General features: G+C 44.7%; 1 protein-coding gene across 8 annotated transcripts in view; it reads left to right on the forward strand.

Annotated features, from left to right (window-relative positions):
* Positions 1-18,926, forward strand: part of Rhbdd1 (rhomboid domain containing 1) — a 171,458-nt gene that overhangs the window by 134,512 nt on the left and 18,020 nt on the right. The window contains exon 7 of one of the 8 annotated variants that reach the window (XM_052750032.1): positions 2,968-3,213. The exons of the other annotated variants lie outside the window; for them this stretch is intronic. Within the exon in view, the coding sequence (XP_052605992.1) occupies positions 2,968-2,996 (29 nt within the window). The 3' untranslated portion in view covers positions 2,997-3,213. Of the gene's footprint in view, positions 1-2,967; positions 3,214-18,926 lie in introns of those variants that run through there. 8 annotated transcript variants of the gene reach the window in all.

Genomic DNA, 18,926 nt, shown 5'->3' on the forward strand with positions numbered 1-18,926 from the left:
TTCACTCGGGCCCATCCAGATGGCCTACGGTAACCTCTTTGAGATCACCAGTTGTGGACTTTAAACATTCCATCAGATACCTGCACAGCAACATCCTGATTTGGGTTTGTTCTGGTCCTTGAAGACTGGCGGAGTCATCAGTTGAGAGGAGATATGCTAGACAGCTTGATGCCTAAAAACTAACCAGAGCAAACAATGAAAAAAATGCCTGGGCAGGAAAGGACAGCAGGGGTCGGGACCGGCTGCTTTTGCTAGGTAGCCTTTCTCTGACCTCTAGTTCTCCATTTTCTCATCTCAAGAAACAGGTTCAGTCGTTGTCAGGACTTTTCACCAAGAAACAATAAGATGATGTTTTATGGCAATGATGGTGGCGATGTTATATTGATGTAAACTGGAAGTTGGTGTGCTGGAGAAAAGGCTGATGGGAAAACAGATTCTTGTTAAAAGTTTTGTGTGAAGTATGCATCCTCAGTCAAGGAAGAAAACATGAGCTAGCATTCTCTTGTCATTAGGTCCTAATGACTAAAACTGAGTGAGCAGCCTATGTATTAGTCTATATCCAGTTATTGCAAAGCTTTGGGCCTAAGACAAGGCAAATTTCCCTTTGAGGGAAGACTTGCTTATTATTATGCATTGACCCCTTTGCCTAAAACTAGGAAAAGAGTTCAACGTTTACAAGGAGCCTGCTCCAAGTTTAGGTAGTGACTGCTGTGGCCAATCTACAGTCACCAGAGAAAGTACCAGCAAAGGCATGGCAGAGACTTCTTTCTCCCAGGGCTGTGCCCTATCAGCTGAGCTGACTCCGCTAAGCAAGTCTCTCCCCTAGTTTGCAAAGCCATGCGTGTTTTGAAGGGAATTTAATCCATGTGTTCCTGAATCATTTTTTGGCTAAGTCATTAAGCAGTTATTTTGTAAATGTGACTTCACGTTTGAAGTCTCCTAAATGTATTTTTAGTAGATTTGCATCCTTCGCAGAGCTCATGTTTTTCTTGGTTTGTTTTCTTGTTTGACACACTGTGCATCATCTCAACACATCTCATGATGAAGGCACAAGGGAGCTTGGGCCCCACAGGTCTGGTGTACTGACACGGGACTTGGGAGCAGTTGGGGGTCTGTTTGTGGGACTGTTAACCCTCTTCAACTTTGCACGCCGTATCCTGGGCTACTTTTAACCTGGTCACATCACCTTCCCAGCCCTCTCCCACCCTGCTCCCCACATGGGCACCGTGAAGAGGCCTCCAGGGAAGGAAGAAAAGGAAGAAGAATGAAATCAAATTGCCTCCTAAGGCCTGTTTCTGTGCTTTGTCACGTGATCCTTTCTTTTCAAAATTGAGTTCCTTCTCTTCTTTTACCTCGTGCCATTGCCAGCCAGGAGGATTAAGGAGTTTGATAAAAAATGTCTACAAAGGAGAGAAATAGAATTGAATTAGGAGCAATCTCCAGCTTCTTACTCTCAGAGCAAATAGAAAGTGCAATCTATTGGCCAAAGCTAATTGAAAAGCGGTTTCTTCTCCTTCCTTTTTTTTTTTTTTTTCTTCTTTTAACTAAAAGAAGCTTTAAAAAGAAAGTCTTTGGAGTCTCATGATATGGGCCAGGCTTTGCCTGTGCCTGTGCATCCAGGTGAGGGCTTGTATATCAAGAACACTATTGACTGCACAGGGCAGTAGAGCAGCCATGTTTGGGGTATGACTGAGCCTTAGACCAACACTGACTGCCTGTGTGGGCAGGCAGGTGCCTCTGTCGGAGGAATCTGCCACCTGCAGGGACAGTGTTAACCAGCTGACACTTTTTGCTTGGGCTCTGCAGGCCTCTACTTTTTAAGTGTTCGTCCTTAAGCCTTTCCTGAGTGCTATGTAGCTGTGGTTTTTGTTTAGGGTTGTTTTTACAAGGAAGTTGAGATATACTTTCCTGGATATTTCATAAGGCAGTTATGGCTGTTGACAGGCACCTGCCTCCAGTAGACTGTAATCTTCATAAGTGTTATAGACGTCCTGCCCAACACGTGGAAACTTTGAGGGTCTTTGTGGAATTTGAGAAGCCCACTCCATGTCATTTCTAGTATATTAAAACCTATGCAATCCCATCCTTAGTCTTTAAATACAAATTTAAAGTATAAATATATAGAACACAAACATACATAACCATATGTGTAATTGAGTTATAAATTGCCGAAATGGTGTTTTTCATAGGCATTTAATTAAATGCCTTTTACTTTTTTTTTTCATAGTTTCTTTGTTTTGGAGTCAACTAATTATTATAGGCCTTGAGCATTTTCATATGCTTTTCAAAAACCCATAGTCCCCCAACACTGTCCCTGCAGTGGCTAAAGCCAGCTCTTGCCCTTCCATTCCAGTTTCCCTCATCCTGTGACAGAGCCTAGGCAAGTGCTTAGTCACCCTTGTTTGATGACCACACGCTCAAGGTAAGAATACAAGAAATGACAAGCAAGGGACCAGCTGGAGCATGAGGTCTCACACCGATGCATGTATCGTCTTCTGAATATCTAGCTCCCCTTTCATTTTACAGGCGTGGGGATGCTAAAAGGACATTCCACAAACTGTCATTTCAAACTGTAGTGGGGAATGCCCTGGTACACGCCTGCAATCCCAGCACTCGGGAGGCTGAGGCAGGAGGGTCACAAGTTTCAGACTGGTCTGTTGTACACAGAGACCCTGTCTGAACAGCTGCTGTAGTCCTCTGATTCTCTTGTTGTCCTCTCTCAAACCATTTCCATGACAGCGGCGACACAGAGAGGGAGACTACAGAATTTGGGGAGCTCTTGTTTTTATGATGCAAGAGCTACTTTCCAGTCATAATCAACTCTTTCTCTCCTTTGTTGCTATAGTTTACTCTGACTTGCCGTACATTCGTGGAATAAATGTGACTCTTAGTGATAGTTGAATATTCAAATAAGTTGCTTGGCAGAATCAAAGAGGCACTTTTTGCCTGTTTGATTTATAATTCTAGATTTGTCATGGAGTGTGACGTATTTATGAAAAGACAAAGGAGAATCTCTGTAGCCTTCCTTCAGAGCTATAGAATGTGAACATGATGGAGAAAGCCAGAGGAAAAGTCTGTTGCTTAGGAAAAAAGGACACAAGGAGACTAAACGTGAGGAAGAAAGAGAAGCATGGATAGCGTAAGTGGAAGAGCCATCCTTTCCGTCCTCAGCATCATTTGTTCCCTAGAAGCAGGTCCACGTGTGAAAAGGACACTGGTGGCTATGCCGAGCCTCTGTGGATGACTAAACTCAAAGTCTGCGGGGCTGCTTCAGAGTCCAAGTGTTTGGTCAAGGCAGGAGTTGGAAATGAGGGGACTTTCCCTTCCGTCATGAAAGTTCTTTGGGATTCAGCCATTCCACATACCTTTATTGAAGACCGGCAGGGGTGACACCGCACACGTAGGGCAGACTTGACTTGTTCCCGGCAGTTCCTGGTCTGTGTGCTCTTACCGGGTGGAGCTCCTATCGCTAGATAATGTAATCTTATGGGAGTGCTGTCAGGTGCGATCACATGTGAACATTCCATCACTGACTGACATGTTACATGGCACCTCAATGTGTGTGTTCCTAAAACAGTCCTCAGATGATCTTTTTATAAATGTATCTAGACCACTTAATTAGTGACAGGAATCCCAAAGTATATCTTCGCCCTGGGAGAGAAGGAGATTTTCCTAGAATCAATTGGAGGCAGCAATTACTCCAGAGAATCACTGATGTGTTTTCTTGTGCTAGAGATGCTGGTGACCATTGTGGGTGAGTGTGGCAGGGGAGATGCCTGGCTCCACTAACAGAGGATGTTGGGAAGGCGACAGTTTTTCAAGTTCACTCTGTATTCTGCCTTTTCCTTTGCTTCGACGTTAACTCGAAACGTCCCCACTTTGAAGATTAGTGCTTATTTATTGAAGCTCTGCCCCCACAGGACTGTTTCATCAAACGGTTCTAGAACCTAACCTCTCACATTTACTCTCTCCCTGCCCAACTCCGTCAGCAGGGACTTTGATGTCTGACTTGTTTACTTGCAGAGATTTTCATTCTTTCAAGGGCCAGACCTTGATTTTCATTCATTGTTACCATATAAATGAGTAACAACACTATGGGAAGACCTTTGACCTGCCTCTATCACTGGCAGAATTGGTTGATCGTGCTTTCTTGTAGTATTTCTCTGAGCTGGAGTGGACAACTATAGACCAATAAGTTAGCATCGTCTATCTTGAGCCTATGGCTTTACCTATTTATCCAACCAGCTGTCCACTCCTAAGAGTTTTCATTTGGCTGTCTGGCCTACCTTTAGCAGAAGGGTCTGTCTATTTGAGGCGACAGAAGGACTTCGAGCCCTGGCTTGCCCCATGGAATTTTCTCAAGCCCACTTCCTTGTCCAGTTTCAGAGCCTTGAGGCATGGCCAATGTTTTCCTCATCCATGGCTCCCTTTCCCACAGCACTGAGTGTATGGATTTAGGTAATTAGCATCCTGAGCCTCTCAAACCTTGTTTTTTCACTGCAGCTCTAAGCATACTTTACTGTCAAATGGAAGGCTGGAATTTGGTTTGGGATTACCTAAGCCTTTTGCTCATGTGAATCAGAGGAAAAGATAAAAATCAGTTAAGGGCTTGTTTGGTAGAAGGTTAACTGCCTGCCAGCTGCACTTTTGAGTATTTGTGATCTGACCTCAAAGGGAAGCCACTGTTCTAACAGGCTATGGGCCACATGAGCAAGACTACAGCTTAGTGACCCCCCTTCTCTTGAACCCTTGTTGAGCACATGCTGTTAAAGATGGTGGTTGGAGATACATCACTGTAGACCAGGGGGTCAAGGGAGCTGGTTCCACTTCAAACACCATCAGAGCTACCTGTATGAATTCTTAACACTGACTCCATTTTATCATCTGTAAGACAAAGGTTTGCCTAGTGGCCTGTGTGGTTCAGGAAGCTCCAAAAATTATACATGCATCTCAGTACTGGTCCTACTGCATGGGTCACAGAGCTTTAAATGGTGTTCTCATCCTGGAATGTGGCTAGAGATCCCCTGTCCATTACCTCATCGATATCCCCTGGTCATACTTAAACTTACAGGTGCCCACGCCTACCCTAGTGGTACCTCAGTCAGGGAAAAATGGAGGATGTCTACTCAGTGACTTTGTCAATCCAACATAAGGCTGGCTTCCGTTGCTTTGACATGCAGCTACATTGAAGGAGCAGTGTCCAGTACTGTGACAGTTTGTGACACATGATCAAGATTTATGATCCTCAACCACCTCATACTCCCCTCTGCCTTTCTCTCTCTGTGCTGTGTTGGACACTGAGGTGGTTTTCAGAGTTCAATACTGTTCCTCAACACAAAGTCAGGCCATTGCAGGCCCCTGGTATGCAGACACCTGGTCTCTGAGGCATGAAGACTGTGCTAATCCTCAACCACCATTCTGCTCCCATGATCCTATCTTACCTTGATAGTCCTTTATGTATGAAACCTGAGGCTTCATTTTAGGGTACCCCACCTGTCCTCTTGAAGATTCATCCTCTTTTTTCTAAGACACCTCAAACAAGGTCATGGTAGGAGACCTGGTGCTTGGTACAAGACATGGGGACCTGGAATACTATGAGGCTATGGTAAGTCTGGCTCCTGGCTTTTTGTAGTTATGTACTCCTGTACCTTTGTTCAGAATGAGCCTACAGGGTCAAGAACTGTCACTGGGACTTGTGTGTCTGGTGTCTGGACTCTGCCTACAGCTTACTCTGTATTCATTTTGTTTCGTACTCAATGTGATCTTGCCTTCATGATTGCCCCCACCTCCTCCTCAGTAAACAAGAATGTAAAATGTGTTTGCATTGTTCTTCGGCTTTACCCGCCCCCTATGTATCCAAAATAGCTGACTGGAATTCATGAGAAAGTTGTCTTCAGATGTTTATAATCCTGAAGAATTCCCTTCTGGTTTTTATAATAAAATGACTCGGATGTTGGTGTTTTGTTTTGGAAAGGCTAGCCTGGCTCACCGAGTGTCTCTTACAGTGCAGTACATTATGTGTAATTTGTAGCCTGCCCCAGGAGCAATGGTGACCCTTGAGACACTGCCCTAGCCCTACAGCATAATTAACATGATCCAACACAACACTGGTTGGGGGTGGGGGCTGTGTACACAATGGTTGTCATCTGAGGTAAAAGCAAAAGCTCTGATAAAAGCAGTGCACCCAAAATTATATAAAGAGCAACCCCCTCTCAGGCCAAGATGCATCAAGAGCATTCACTGCTTACTGATGAAGCCTTTTGAGGTTTAACAGCTTGTAATTCTCACTGGGAATCGCCCTATTGCTCTGAAGTTTTACATCTTGCCTTTAAAGTTAACAGTTGTACTCTTTTGCTGTGTTCCTCCAATAACACCATTGTAAACACGAGGGCTTTGCATTTTAGCATAAATTTGAACAATGTGTTTTTAAAAGAGTTCACCACATCAAAGGCAGGCTGTTTAGGCATGTTGTACAAATTCTTTTCTCTATAGTATTTAAAGCTACAAATGACTCACAGAATCGCATTCCATTTACATCAGTCATGTTGGCAGAGCTCCTCACTGGGGCTTTGCTGCCCTTAATTTTTGGACCCTAAATCTTGAAAGCAGGTGTGGGCCTTTAGCCAAGTCAGAGGCCCTTGCCTGCTGTCTTCAGATCCAAAGGAAATCTTGGAAAATGTTGCACTTGCAGCAACAAACCCTAAGCTTCTTCCAGACCATCGGTTTTGTTTTCTTTCTTGGGAAAAGGTCTCACTATGTCACCCTGGCTGGGGTCAAACTCAGTACATAGGCCAGGCTGATCTGGATCTCACAGCACTCCACCTGGTTCCCAAGTACTGGCTTTAAAGGCATACACCACCATGTCCGACTCTGTTCTCTTTTTTTTAAACTCAAATATTCTTGGTATCAATTTACTTTCTCTTCTCTGTGCACCCTCCTAGCTTTTCACTTAATATTAATAACATTTTGCTGAGCCACGGGTCAGAGTGAGGGAAATGAAGGGGAAGGGAGCCTTGTATTCATGGTTTTGAAAGCAACATGGTGAGATAAGGACACTGGGCTGAAACCTGACTCTCCATTGGGGCTGTGAGACCACACTTGGAAATCACAGACTTTAGTGGTGCTGAGGTAGAGACTACATCAGGGGTATGAAAGACTTTGGCTTGTGGGACTGGATGAATGGTGGAGGTGTTGTAGAGAGAGCAGCTAGGAAAAGGCGTTACTGGCAAAAAGTCTCACCCTCACGGATTTCCTTCAGGTTGGGTGAGAGACTCCTTTAATTCATTTGGTCTTCAGAATCCAGCTGTGTATTCTCTAGATTTCTGCATTGTACAAATAAGGAAGTTGAGGATCAGACAGGAACTTGTCTAAAATAAAGGGAAAGCTCATTCAAAGTCGTCTGTAGCCCCACACTTGATGTGTGGTTCCTCACCACAGCTGAGAAGCGACAGAGCAACTTCTGGTGCTTACTCCAGGTTTGGTAGGTGACGTTCCAGTTCTGCTGGATGAAATGACTTGCAGAGCAAAGCAGGACAGCCATGCAACCTGACCAGACTGTTGAGGGGGGTGGGGCACTGTTATATCTCTCAGCTTGTAGGAAAAAAAAAAATGTGTCTCCTTTCTGGAATTCAGCTTCCCTGCTCTGAAATACTGTAATCTTTATGATCACCTGGATACCACTCACAGACTCTCCTTTCCACACTCGATCCAATGTTTTAGTTTTGTTTTTAGATGGGATCTTATGTAGACCAGGCTGGCCTCGGGCTTTTTATTTAGCCAAGATTGAGCTTCACTTCTTACCTCTGTTTCCCGGGTGCTGCGGTTCAGCGTGCACCATCATACCTCACAAACTTTATCAAATCTGTTTAGTTTCCTTTTGAGACTGGGGAGAGGCCTTCCAGGACTAGCTCTTTATAGGACCAAACCACTTATTTCGATGTTTCCAAAAATGCTGAGGAGCAGTTTTCCCTCCCCTCATCTATACCTTCAGCTGTCCGGGATGAGTCGGGTTCCGGCTTAAGTTTACAAAGTTTGGTTCTGGTTTCTCACTTTCTGTTCATAAAGTAAACTTTGCTTTTCTGATAATGGTGGACAGGTGTTCAGGAGTAACTCACTTTCATTATTGTCAAACCTCAATAATATAGAATGCCCTGCCTCAAAATCATTTTTGAGATTAATTCTAGCCAGCTTGAGGCAATTAGAGGCAGGCTAGTTCAAGAGCCCGAGAAACCCCTGGGAGGATTTGTTTGTTGAAAGTGCTGTGCTTTAGTCTCAGGGAAACCTCTGTCTGGGTATAATGAAGATATACATATGGAATGCATGCATGCAGACACAAGTACCTGCAAGAGCATGCATATGTATGCTCATGCATGCATAGAGATGTGCACAGATGCACAAGGTCTAATGGTCCACAGAGTCAGGGTTCTGAATGGGAGTGGGTTTATCAGACCTAGAAGACCACACAGAGATTGGGGTGTAGGTGCAGATTTAGGTTCAATGCCATCACACTCTGAAACACATCCTTCTTCTAAGATACTTTACCACATCATAAAATTGGCTTTAGCCATCACAGTTCCGCACTGATTCCGACCCACATAAGAACGGCAGAGCTCTGGGGACCACGGACTAAGGACCAAGGCTCCGGCTTGTTTGTGTTATTTCTCCAGAAGGCCTCTCAGGCTGCTTATCTCACAGCTTATCCACTTGGGAAGGAAATGGGGTCGAGGCGTCCTCCCCTTCCTGGTTACCCACCAGGTCTTCCACTCTGAAGGCATGAACACCCTACTTTCTACAGAGTGCCTCCTTTGGCTGGTTTTCAGCGCCGCCCCGCCCCCACCCCCAGCCCCATCCTCCTGTCTGATTTGCTTTTCTTTCTTGGTTGCTCTGGCCTGGCAGAGGATGTGGCCGTAGGATGGAAGCTGTTTCTATCCTGGGGTGGATCTGCCCTGGGCTGTCCTTTCATAGTGCCCTTGGCCGGCAGCCCTGTGATTGACTACCTCACTGTCATCACCAGGCTTCCACCTGCAAAAGAGATGGATGCCCAAGGGGGCTTTTATCTTTAATGATGGCTTTGAACCATCGCCATGCTTCCCTGGTCCACTAAGACTGTCAGGGACAATTTCCCAGGTCAGGGGTCATTTCCATAATTATGCATTGATGTCAGTACATCTGGACATGTAGTTATGCACTGGCCAGGCTTGTGGTATTTGAAAAAATGGATAGTGTGAATATTTAAGGCCTTTAAGACAGCACTCAGTGCAATCAAATATATGTAATACATCTCACCTCTCAGTCTGTTTCTTGCTCCCAGATGTTTGCTAATGTGTCAAGAACTGTAGAGCCCAGGCTAATGCATGAGCTTCATAACAGACTGAGCGGTATTTCCAAAGCTTCCTAGCTTCTGCTGTTTGAGTTCCAAGAGCTAACATGATTGGGCTCTGGTGTGGTCCCTTGCCTGGGGTGATAGCCTCCCTGTTGTGTCTGTGGCAGACAGCAAGCTCTGGTGTCTTCCTCCCCTTCCAAGGGCACCAGCTCCACTGTAGAGGCTCTGCCTAACAACCTGCCAAAGGCTTCACCTGCAGACACAACCGTAGTGAAGGTTAGGACTTCATTGTATGGACTGAGGGGACGAAGGGGTAGACATCCAGTCCATAGCAGGTGCCTTTATGAACTTGCACCAACAGACAAGACAGCAGCAGCTACGTGAGATCACAGGGTAGGCCAATGAGTACTCCTGGCAAAACCCATTGTGTGTGTTGGGGGGTGGGAGGGGCTTTGCAGATCTCTAAATCTCTTGGAATACTCTGTCCTTAAGTCCTAGTTAGCCCAGTGCTACACAAGGAAAAACCCCCAGTCAAACCGCACTTTGACTCCCCTTCCTTAGCTATCAACGCTCTAAACTACTATATCAGGCGTTATCACAGTAGAGCTGAGGGCCCTATCTTTCCCTCCATTCCTCCTCCCTTTCTCTCTTTCTCCTTTCCTCCAATCTGCCATTCCTCTGGATTAGCACAAGGAGTGGGGCCTGAGCAGGTAGGAGGGCTGGGGAAAGGGTAAATGGAGGTGTGTGAGGGTCAATCTTGATTGTAAACGTGTTTGAATTAAGAAATGCCTAGATCTGGGCCTGGAGAGATGGCTCAGCCATTAGGAAGGTTTACTGCTTTTGCAGAGGACCCAGGTTCAGTTCCCAGCACTCACACGGTGACTCACAACCACATGTAACCCCAGTTCCAGGCAATCTAATGCCTGTTTCTGGAGACCGCTCCTGCATGCAAGTGGTACCTATATACTCACAGAGCCTCACACACATACACATAAATAAAAATTAATTAATTTTAACAAAATAAATGCCCAGATTAGCAAAACACACACACCTCTGTGTTTGCTTACTAAATGAGAAGTTTAACATCTCGACAGATTTGTAATTTGACTGCAGAATTTACAGTATGCTTGCAGTCTTAGGAGCTACCAAAAAAGTATGAGGTACAGCTTGGTTGAAAGAAGTAGTTGACTGGGGTGTGTTTTTGACCTGGCCCCTTCCTGCTCTTCTCTGCTCTGCTTCCTGTCTACCAGGAGCTAAAGGTCCTCTGCCTCATTCTCTTCTTGCTACCATATTCTGTTGAAGCATGTGGTGCCAAGCTGCCCTGCACTGAACTCCAAAGCCAGGAGTCAAATGAATTCTCCCTCCCTTACATCGTTTCTGCTGGGAATGTTGTTGCAGCAGTGAGAACAGGAACTGACACAGGTTAGAGCGGACATGTGAACCAGTTAGGCTTAAATCACGTGTTGTTGTTACTGTTACTGCATCTGGTCTGGTCAAATCACCACAACTGTATGGGTTCATCCTTCTGATTTGGACTTAGGGTTGTAAGGGAGCTACAGACTGGAGCGGTGAGAACCACAAGGCGTATGCACAAGAGCAACAATTGATTCTGACTTTGGAACCGATGAGAAATCCTATATTCGTGTTCTCTCTCTCAGTGCCCTGTTAGCCTTTCCTCGGGAAGAACTGTGATGTGACGTGGAAGCTGCTAGATTCTGGCAAATAACCTGCAGACCATCTAGATAGTAAACAGCTCCCCAGTACTCGGTGCAGCAGCCTCTGTAGAGCCCATCTGTTTCAAAATGACCCTTACTCTGCTTGCAATGCAGAATGCTTTGCTGACTGGAATGTGTCCTAGTTTTCTAGGCTGCAGACCCCGTGTTGTGGGCCTCTGGTTCCACCTGCTGGCCAATGCAGGTACTACTGGATATTTTCAGTTGGAAGATGGTTGGTAACAATGGTCAGTGTACATCATTTTCACAGTCAGCGGGGCTTCAGTAAATTCTGAGTGTCTGGGCTCACTGGCAACCCCACCAAACCCAAATCCGTTTCTGAACCAAATTACCTAGTAAAGTCACAATGCAGAGACAGTCAGGACCACTGCCCTGGGACATCAGAGCTGACTGAAGGCTATCAGTGACTCCACCTCTTCTTGAGCGTCCCAAGCATGAGTAACCAGGTGACAAATCTCATTTGGAATACCCACTTCCAGTTTATCCTGGGGACTCATACAAGCAAAGATCAAAGCTTTATCCTCTTGGAACACAAAAGAAGTTTTTAGACTGGGTCTGGAGATACAGCTTGGCGGTTATGGGTGTTTGCTGCTCTTGTATAGAACCAAAATTCAATTCCCAGAAGCCATGTTGGGCACCTCAAAAACCTTGTGAAACCCCAGCTCCAGCATATCCAACACCCTCTTCTGGCCTCTACTGGTACCTGCACATGCTCACATACAGACACACGCATATACATACACATAAATAAAATAGATAAAAATACAATCTTAACAAAAATCTACAGTAAAGAAACTTGGCAAAACAGTCTTTAGCCAATTGCTTAGGGTTAGCTGCACCAGCAGCTCATTCTGTTGGTGCCGGGGGGGGGGGGGGGACGGGACAAAGAGTCCACTTTATTTCTGTGGCTTTTATCTTCTTTGTCAAAAGTTGGAACTTCAGTCTAATCAAGAGGCCAACCCATCAAGCACACCTAACTGAGGAATTTCTGTTGGGTGTCTAGCCAGGCAGCCAAGGTCATAGGAAACAAGGAATGACTGAGAAATACTCACAAACCAAGAGTAATTTCTTGGATTGGACCATGGAACAAAAACTTGGGGAAATTGGCAAAAATCCAAATGAAGTCTGGAATTGAGTTCGTGGTAATATGTTGATGGTCGTTTCTTAGTATTGACAAATTACCTTACTAATATAAGGTGTTGACATCACCAGATTTGAATGTTCTGTTACCTTTGCCATTTTGTTTTTGTAAATATACAAATATTCCAATTAAAAAAAAACTTAAGAGTAACTTTTATGTTTGGGGAGTGTGGCGGCAGGGCACTGAATGAGACCAAATGAGTTGCGGGACACTGCCAAAGGAGCAGTGACAGATCTCTCTCACCCTAGGTCCTGCAGCTGCTCGGACCCAAGTAAACACACAGAGGTTCATCTTATTTACAAACTGTATGGCCTATGGCAAGCTTCTTGCTAGCTAGCTCTTATAACTTAACCCATTTCTATTTATCGATAAGTTGCCACATGTCCATGGCCTACTGGTACTTTCACATCTTGCTTCTCCTGGTAGACTGGCATCTCCCTAGACTCCGCCTTTCTCTTTCTTGTTCTCTCCTTGGATTTCCTGTCTGCCTCTAAGCTGCCTTGCCCTAGGCGAAAGCAGCTTATTTATTAACCAAAGGGAACAACATATATTCACAGAGTATAAAAAGATATCTCACAGAAAGTAAGTAAGGATAAAGCCATTCAGATTGACTTTTATGAATTCTCTTATGGATGGTGTGGGTGAAAATGGACCTGCATATTAGAAATCAGCGCAGAAATAAGAGGTGGGAGAGAAGGAAGCAGGGTAATCTGGAAGAAGGGGAGGGGAGGAGGCTAAGACTCTAGGCAACCCAGAGGCTTTAAAGAGAAGAACATGTTTAAGGGGCTCCTGGCAGTGGGATCAGGATCTATCCCTGGTGCATGAACTGGCTTTTTGGAGCCTGTTAACTATGGTGGGACACCTTGCTCAGCCTTGATGCAGGGTGGAGGGGTTCGGACCTGCCTCAACTGAATGTAACAGGCTTTGCTGACTCCCCATGGGAGACCTTACCTTTTTGGAAGAGGGGATGGGTTGGGGTGAAGGCAGGGCAGCGGGTACAGGATGAGGGATGAGAGGGAGATCTGTGGTTGGTATATAAAATGAATAAACAATTTCTTAATAAAAAAATAAAGAAAAGAACATGGCTGTAAAGACCCAAGGATGAAGAAATTAGAATATTGGAAACTTGGTAAAACATGCAAGGAAGGCACATGCCCTTCTGGAAGGAAGCAGTGGGGTATTCTGAGTTCTGGAGAGCTTCTGTATTTCTACCTATGTGTTTGGTTCCACATGTTCTATTCATAAAAGTTGATCACATAATATACTCCCAAGAGAAGGCTGGTAATACCTAGGTGGGCATGTAGCAGAGTTAGACCACATGCTGACTCTTTCTGAGAAACAGGATGCATGACACCAGGCACCTGACAGGTTCATTTACTCAGTAGCTTCCTAGCCTGTTGATCCCAAGTCACTCATGTCCATTAAATGGCATCAACACCAACCAACTGGAGGCAAGAGAACCATGTAAGAGCAGGGCCATCTCAAAGCCTTTCAGGCTGAGATCCCAGGTGCCAGTTGAGATTTGGGGTTGGCTGGCTTGATTAATTGGCACAATGAGAATATCAGTGTTTTTCTTTCAAATCATGACTATCTGTTACCCTTCTTTCAAGCCATCTTGAAACTTCCATGGTATGAAAGTCATGTGGTTTTGGGTGAAGACCAAACTATTTTGAGAGAGAGAAAGAGAGAGATCATATCATAATTAATGACTCTGAATTAGGTAATAACATTTTACCCTCATTCAAAGATCATCTTTCAAGCTCTTAGACCTGGGTTTCTTCCAGACCTTTCTGGTCTTTGTAAGTAAATCACTTAGCAACTGTCTTTTCAGGAGCCTTTGCAATTCTAATAAAGTAACATTCTTGAAAGAGCATAGGGGACTCATGCTGCTGCCCTTTTTCCTCAGCAGATATACCACAGAATGCTAGGGGTTTGTTTAGAGTTTGTACTTTCTTTTCCCTTCTTCAGCCCTCTACTTTAAGGGAAGGATATGATCCCATCCTGTGACTTCTCCATAGTATAATTTGAATGGCATGAGTGCTTATCAGCTCATGTGCAGATCTGTGAATGCCAGGAAATTAAACATCCCTATATACACTAGTGGTGAACAGTAGGGAAAATGGCCATGAACTCTCAGCACTCTCCAGCAATTCTTACCTAAAGAAAATTACTTCCCTTCTTTTAGCCATAAAATATAGAGATTACTGTATTATACATAAGGGTAGAAAACTGGAATTTTTCCATCAAGCACCACAAATCAATAAATTGTATGATCTCAATACTGAAGCTGTAATTGAGCTAAGTCATCTTAAATAGGAAGTGTTCCCGGGGCCCCTTGAAGCATGCTCACTGTTTCTTTGAGTAAGATTGGGGTCTGACCTCCATTTATAAGGACATGGGAGTGGGGGTGAGTCTCATAAATACCAATATTCTTTACCAGGCTCTTCAGAGTAGGGCCATTTCACCCAGGCCGCCTGGAAATGTTCAATATGTGATTATTTAACTAAATGGAAGAAAGGTTCATGCTGGACACTTGGGCTTTCCCAACAGCCCAAAGGCTCCTCTGTGTTACAAAAATGTGCTGCTCAGTGAAGTTTGTTAATTACCTTTTGCTATTCATTTCTTTTTTTTTTTTTTTTTGTTTTTGGTTTTGGTTTTTCAAGACAGGGTTTCTCTGTAACTTTGGAGCCCGTCCTGGACTAGCTCTGTAGACCAGGCTGGCCTCGAACTCACAGAGATCCACCTGCCTCTGCCTCCCGAGTGCTGGGATTAAAGGCATGTGCTGCCACCGCCCAGCTGCTATTTATTTCTTAGACAGCAAATTTTTAGTAGCTAACAACTCCATACATGTTCAAATCACTGCTAAAAACATCTGCAAACATAACTGGACTTGTTCTTTAAGAAGTTACTGATATTGCTATTTCATTTTCTTAATATGTTATGGAGTTAGTTCAAATACAGACATTTAATATGATTCCTAATGGCGTTAGAGATATAACAGGTGTTCATTGCATGTTGCTAAGCAGGATATATATGTGCACACCGCCTCTTGCAGTCCTCTTAACGGGCTCACAGGGGAGCTGCTCTCACCATTCTGTTTCAAAAACTAGGAGACCAACATGAGGGAAGCCCCTCACTCAAAGATATGTAGCTATGAATCACTGGTTCTCAACCTTCCTAATGCTACGACCCTTTAATATGGTCCTCATGTTGTGGTGACCCCCAATCATAAAATTACTTCATTACTGTTCATAACTGTAATTTTGTTACTGTTATGAATCATACTATAAATGTGCGGGATATCTGTGAAAGAGTCATTTGACCCCAAAGGGGTCACAACCCACAAGTTGAGAACTGTTGCTATAAATGAAGGAGTAGAAATCTTGTACAGAGCAGTGGAAAGCAGGCATCCCCCTTATTCAGCAGCCACCCTCACACAGAAACTACCCAGGGTCTGCTTAATGAAGCATCTTATCTGGGGCATGTCAATGAGTCCCAGACAAACCCAGGAAGCCATCTCCTGATTCTCTACCGGCATGTTCCCATTATGAGACTGGAGACATCTTCCACCTACCTGAAGCTGGCCCAGGCCCTGTTCTATATCCCTAACCAACTTGAGACTATGTCTGAAACATGAGAATAAGGCTCTCGGAGACATGCCTACAGGACCCTGATCTCTTTGAGGTTCCAGAAGACAGAGAGTAATAGATGATGCGGGTGGACGGAAATCCCAGAAATGTGTCTAAAAGTCAGTGCCAATGAAGGAAATTGTTGGCAGTGGATGAGAGCTTTGTTCCTGGCATCGTGCTGACCCACAGTGCACACATGGCAAGCAATAGGTGAGTGACTGACTGACAGCCGACTTAAAATTCCTCTCAGAGTATCAGAGATTTGTGAACACTTAAAAACTCAGTAGAATTCAGAGAGACATAGTGTTTGGATCCTGGGATAAGCAGTTCAGATAGTAGGGTAGCTTTGCTGTTACCAGAAACTGAATTTGAAGGATTTTTCACAATACACAGAAGGTGATGCCTAGTTAATGCTGTAGTGCTAATGGAGACCGTGGCGCTGTGGCACTCTTAGCAAACTGGACTGCTCTGCTTTGCTTTGGGATTTAAGGAAACAGGAGGTGGGATTGTAGACCTGACCTGGATCTTTACTATTAGCTGAGGCTCATAAGAGTTGCCATCTTACACTGCACTTGCCTGGGTTTCTGTGCTCAAGTGTCTGTGAGTCCCATATATCCATGAAGAGAAGCACTGAGTGTGGGTGGAAAGGTCAGATGTGGCAAGGAGGTATGGTGTCTAACTTGTTCCATGGCTAAGAAGTGATGGCAGTTGGGTAGGTTATAAGAGGCCAGAAAACCTTGGCTCAAGTATTGTTCCTTTCTGCACTGGCCAGGTGACCTGAGATGTCTTACTAATACCCACTGTCCTTTACTTGGCCATCTGTGGAACTGAGATGACTAGGTTGGGAACAAAAGCTAAGTGAAATAGGAGCCCTTGAGAGGGCTCTATAAATGGAGTGACTTTCATACCTCTGAGTGGATAGGGATGTGAGTCTCTTCTACTCAGCATGTGGCATTTCTTCTGTTGGCTAAGCCTGGGTTCTCCTTGAATGCCCTGCAAATGGGTCCAGAGAGAGAGCGAGCACGTATACACTGCCTACTTACGTTGAGCACTGGACCTGTGGAACCCTAGCCAGCGAGAGAGAGAGAGAGAGAGAGAGAGAGAGAGAGAGAGAGAGAGAGAGAGAGAGAGAGAGAGAGAGAGAGAGAGAGAGAGAACATGCACACTGCCAACTTATGCTGAGCCCTGGACCTGAGAAACCCTCGCTGTCTGCCCCCTGACTCCTTGCTCCTCTTTCCATCATGAGACAGTTGGTCCTCCCAAAGGCAATCGTGGATCATCTGTCACAGAAACACAAGAGAGGACACTGGTTTCCTTTGAGAGTTGGAGGACATTCTCCACTTCTATTGGTTCGTGTCCTGTGGCAACATTGCCACGTTGAGCCTGCTCCTGATTCTAACCACAGCTCATTCTAATACAGTCCTTGCCCAGCTTCAATGAGCTGTCAAATACTGGCCTGGGTTCATAAGTACAATTAAGAATTCTCTTGTTAAAAGCAGCCATAAACAGCAAAGTAGGATTTGGATCCAGTTAACATGAAACAATGTTAAGCAATAAACTCGTGTTGATTTGATTCATGTATTTGCCATTTCAAAAATTCACCATTTTGAACAAAGGCAAATTCCTTCATAAAAACAGCAAGAACTGTATCCTGTAAGACTTTGAATCTTGAAGGTTCATAAAATGGTCATGGTGTAAGTTTTTTAGTGTATTTATTCATTCACTGTCATCTTTAATCAAGGTTAAGACAGTGACATACGTTTTGCTGTATACTAAAAGGCCATAAAGAAAAGATTCATCATTAGGGATGAACATGGGGAGAAGACCTTCCCTGTTCCCTTCAATTGTTCCAGTCAAAAAGGGATGCACGGGCATAAGAGGTCATCGTCCTACGAGCTCAACAAGAAAGGACTGGTTAGAAGTAAGCATCAGGGCCCCTGTAACAATGCAGAAACAAGATCACACAAAAGTTTCTTGGCTACTTTTTGTGAGCTTTTCTTTGACAACCAAAATTCCAGTCATGGATCGAACTGATTATTCAACCCTTGATTTCAGAAATCAGCTCTGACACCTCGCTGTAGTTGTGACAGTTATCTGCCTTGTCGATACGAACAACAACGAAATGTCTTTGGAAGAGAACCATTCGTAGAGAATGAGCAAGAAAGAGCACATGCCCATTTGCTTTCCTTCAGAGAAAACAAGTATCCTCATCCTCTCATGTGGCCAGGGAGTTCAAAGCCTTTGCTCCCTGAATCAGTCTTGTCAGTCCTGAGTGAGCTGTGATGGGTGATGTCATAACCGATCCCTCTGGAAGTCATAAGCAAGTGCTGTTAACACCATATTTATTTGACAACAGCTATGTATTTGGGACTGATCCAGGTACTGAGGGGTGAGAAGTGTCATTGATGTCCCCTACCACCTTAGCTTCTGTCCCTGGGAGGAGGGAGCAGAGGTGCACACAGATGGCCACTCTGTCTGGCAGAATGTGGCAGCTACCGAATGAGGACAACTAACAGAGAAAGTCTGAAGGCTGAGGAGTTTGTATTGGGGGAAGATTTCAGGGCTGGCCAGGTGTTGAAATAGAGAGTGAGACTTCAGGTTGAGATAGGTGATGAGAAGAAGATTCATAGCCCATCAGTGGGTTTGCAGATCCAGCAATGAAAAGGCGTTTTGGTGTCAACTACTTACCTGCGTCCAATAGAGGGTATGAAAGTTCCTCCCTGGGGTTTAAGATCAAAGACTATATAGCTCTCCTTCAAAGAATGCCTCCATGTACTGACTGAAGTACTTCGACTCTCACAGCCTATATTTGGAGTATGTCTACAGACTGAAGAACCTCCCTCTCAGTCATGTGACCTTTAAATATCGCCTCTGTGTTTTTGTCTGTCAGCTAGCACAGTGTGTGTGTTGAGTGGGGTGAGTTGATTAAGAAGGGCATTTAAAAAAACATGAATCCCTTGAGACATTATGTCACTGCTGCTGGGTCAGTTAACTCTGCTCCTGCTCGCCATTGTGCGTGCTGCCCTTCTTCTCTAGGAAGATGGGACTCAGGTGTCTCAGTCAGGTGTGCTTCTGATACCCAGGCTGCTAAGACAGGCAGG

Source organism: Peromyscus californicus, unplaced genomic scaffold (assembly GCF_007827085.1).
Source record: "Peromyscus californicus insignis strain IS unplaced genomic scaffold, ASM782708v3 Scaffold_21__1_contigs__length_65335640, whole genome shotgun sequence".
In the NCBI taxonomy this organism is placed as follows: Eukaryota; Metazoa; Chordata; class Mammalia; order Rodentia; family Cricetidae; genus Peromyscus; species Peromyscus californicus.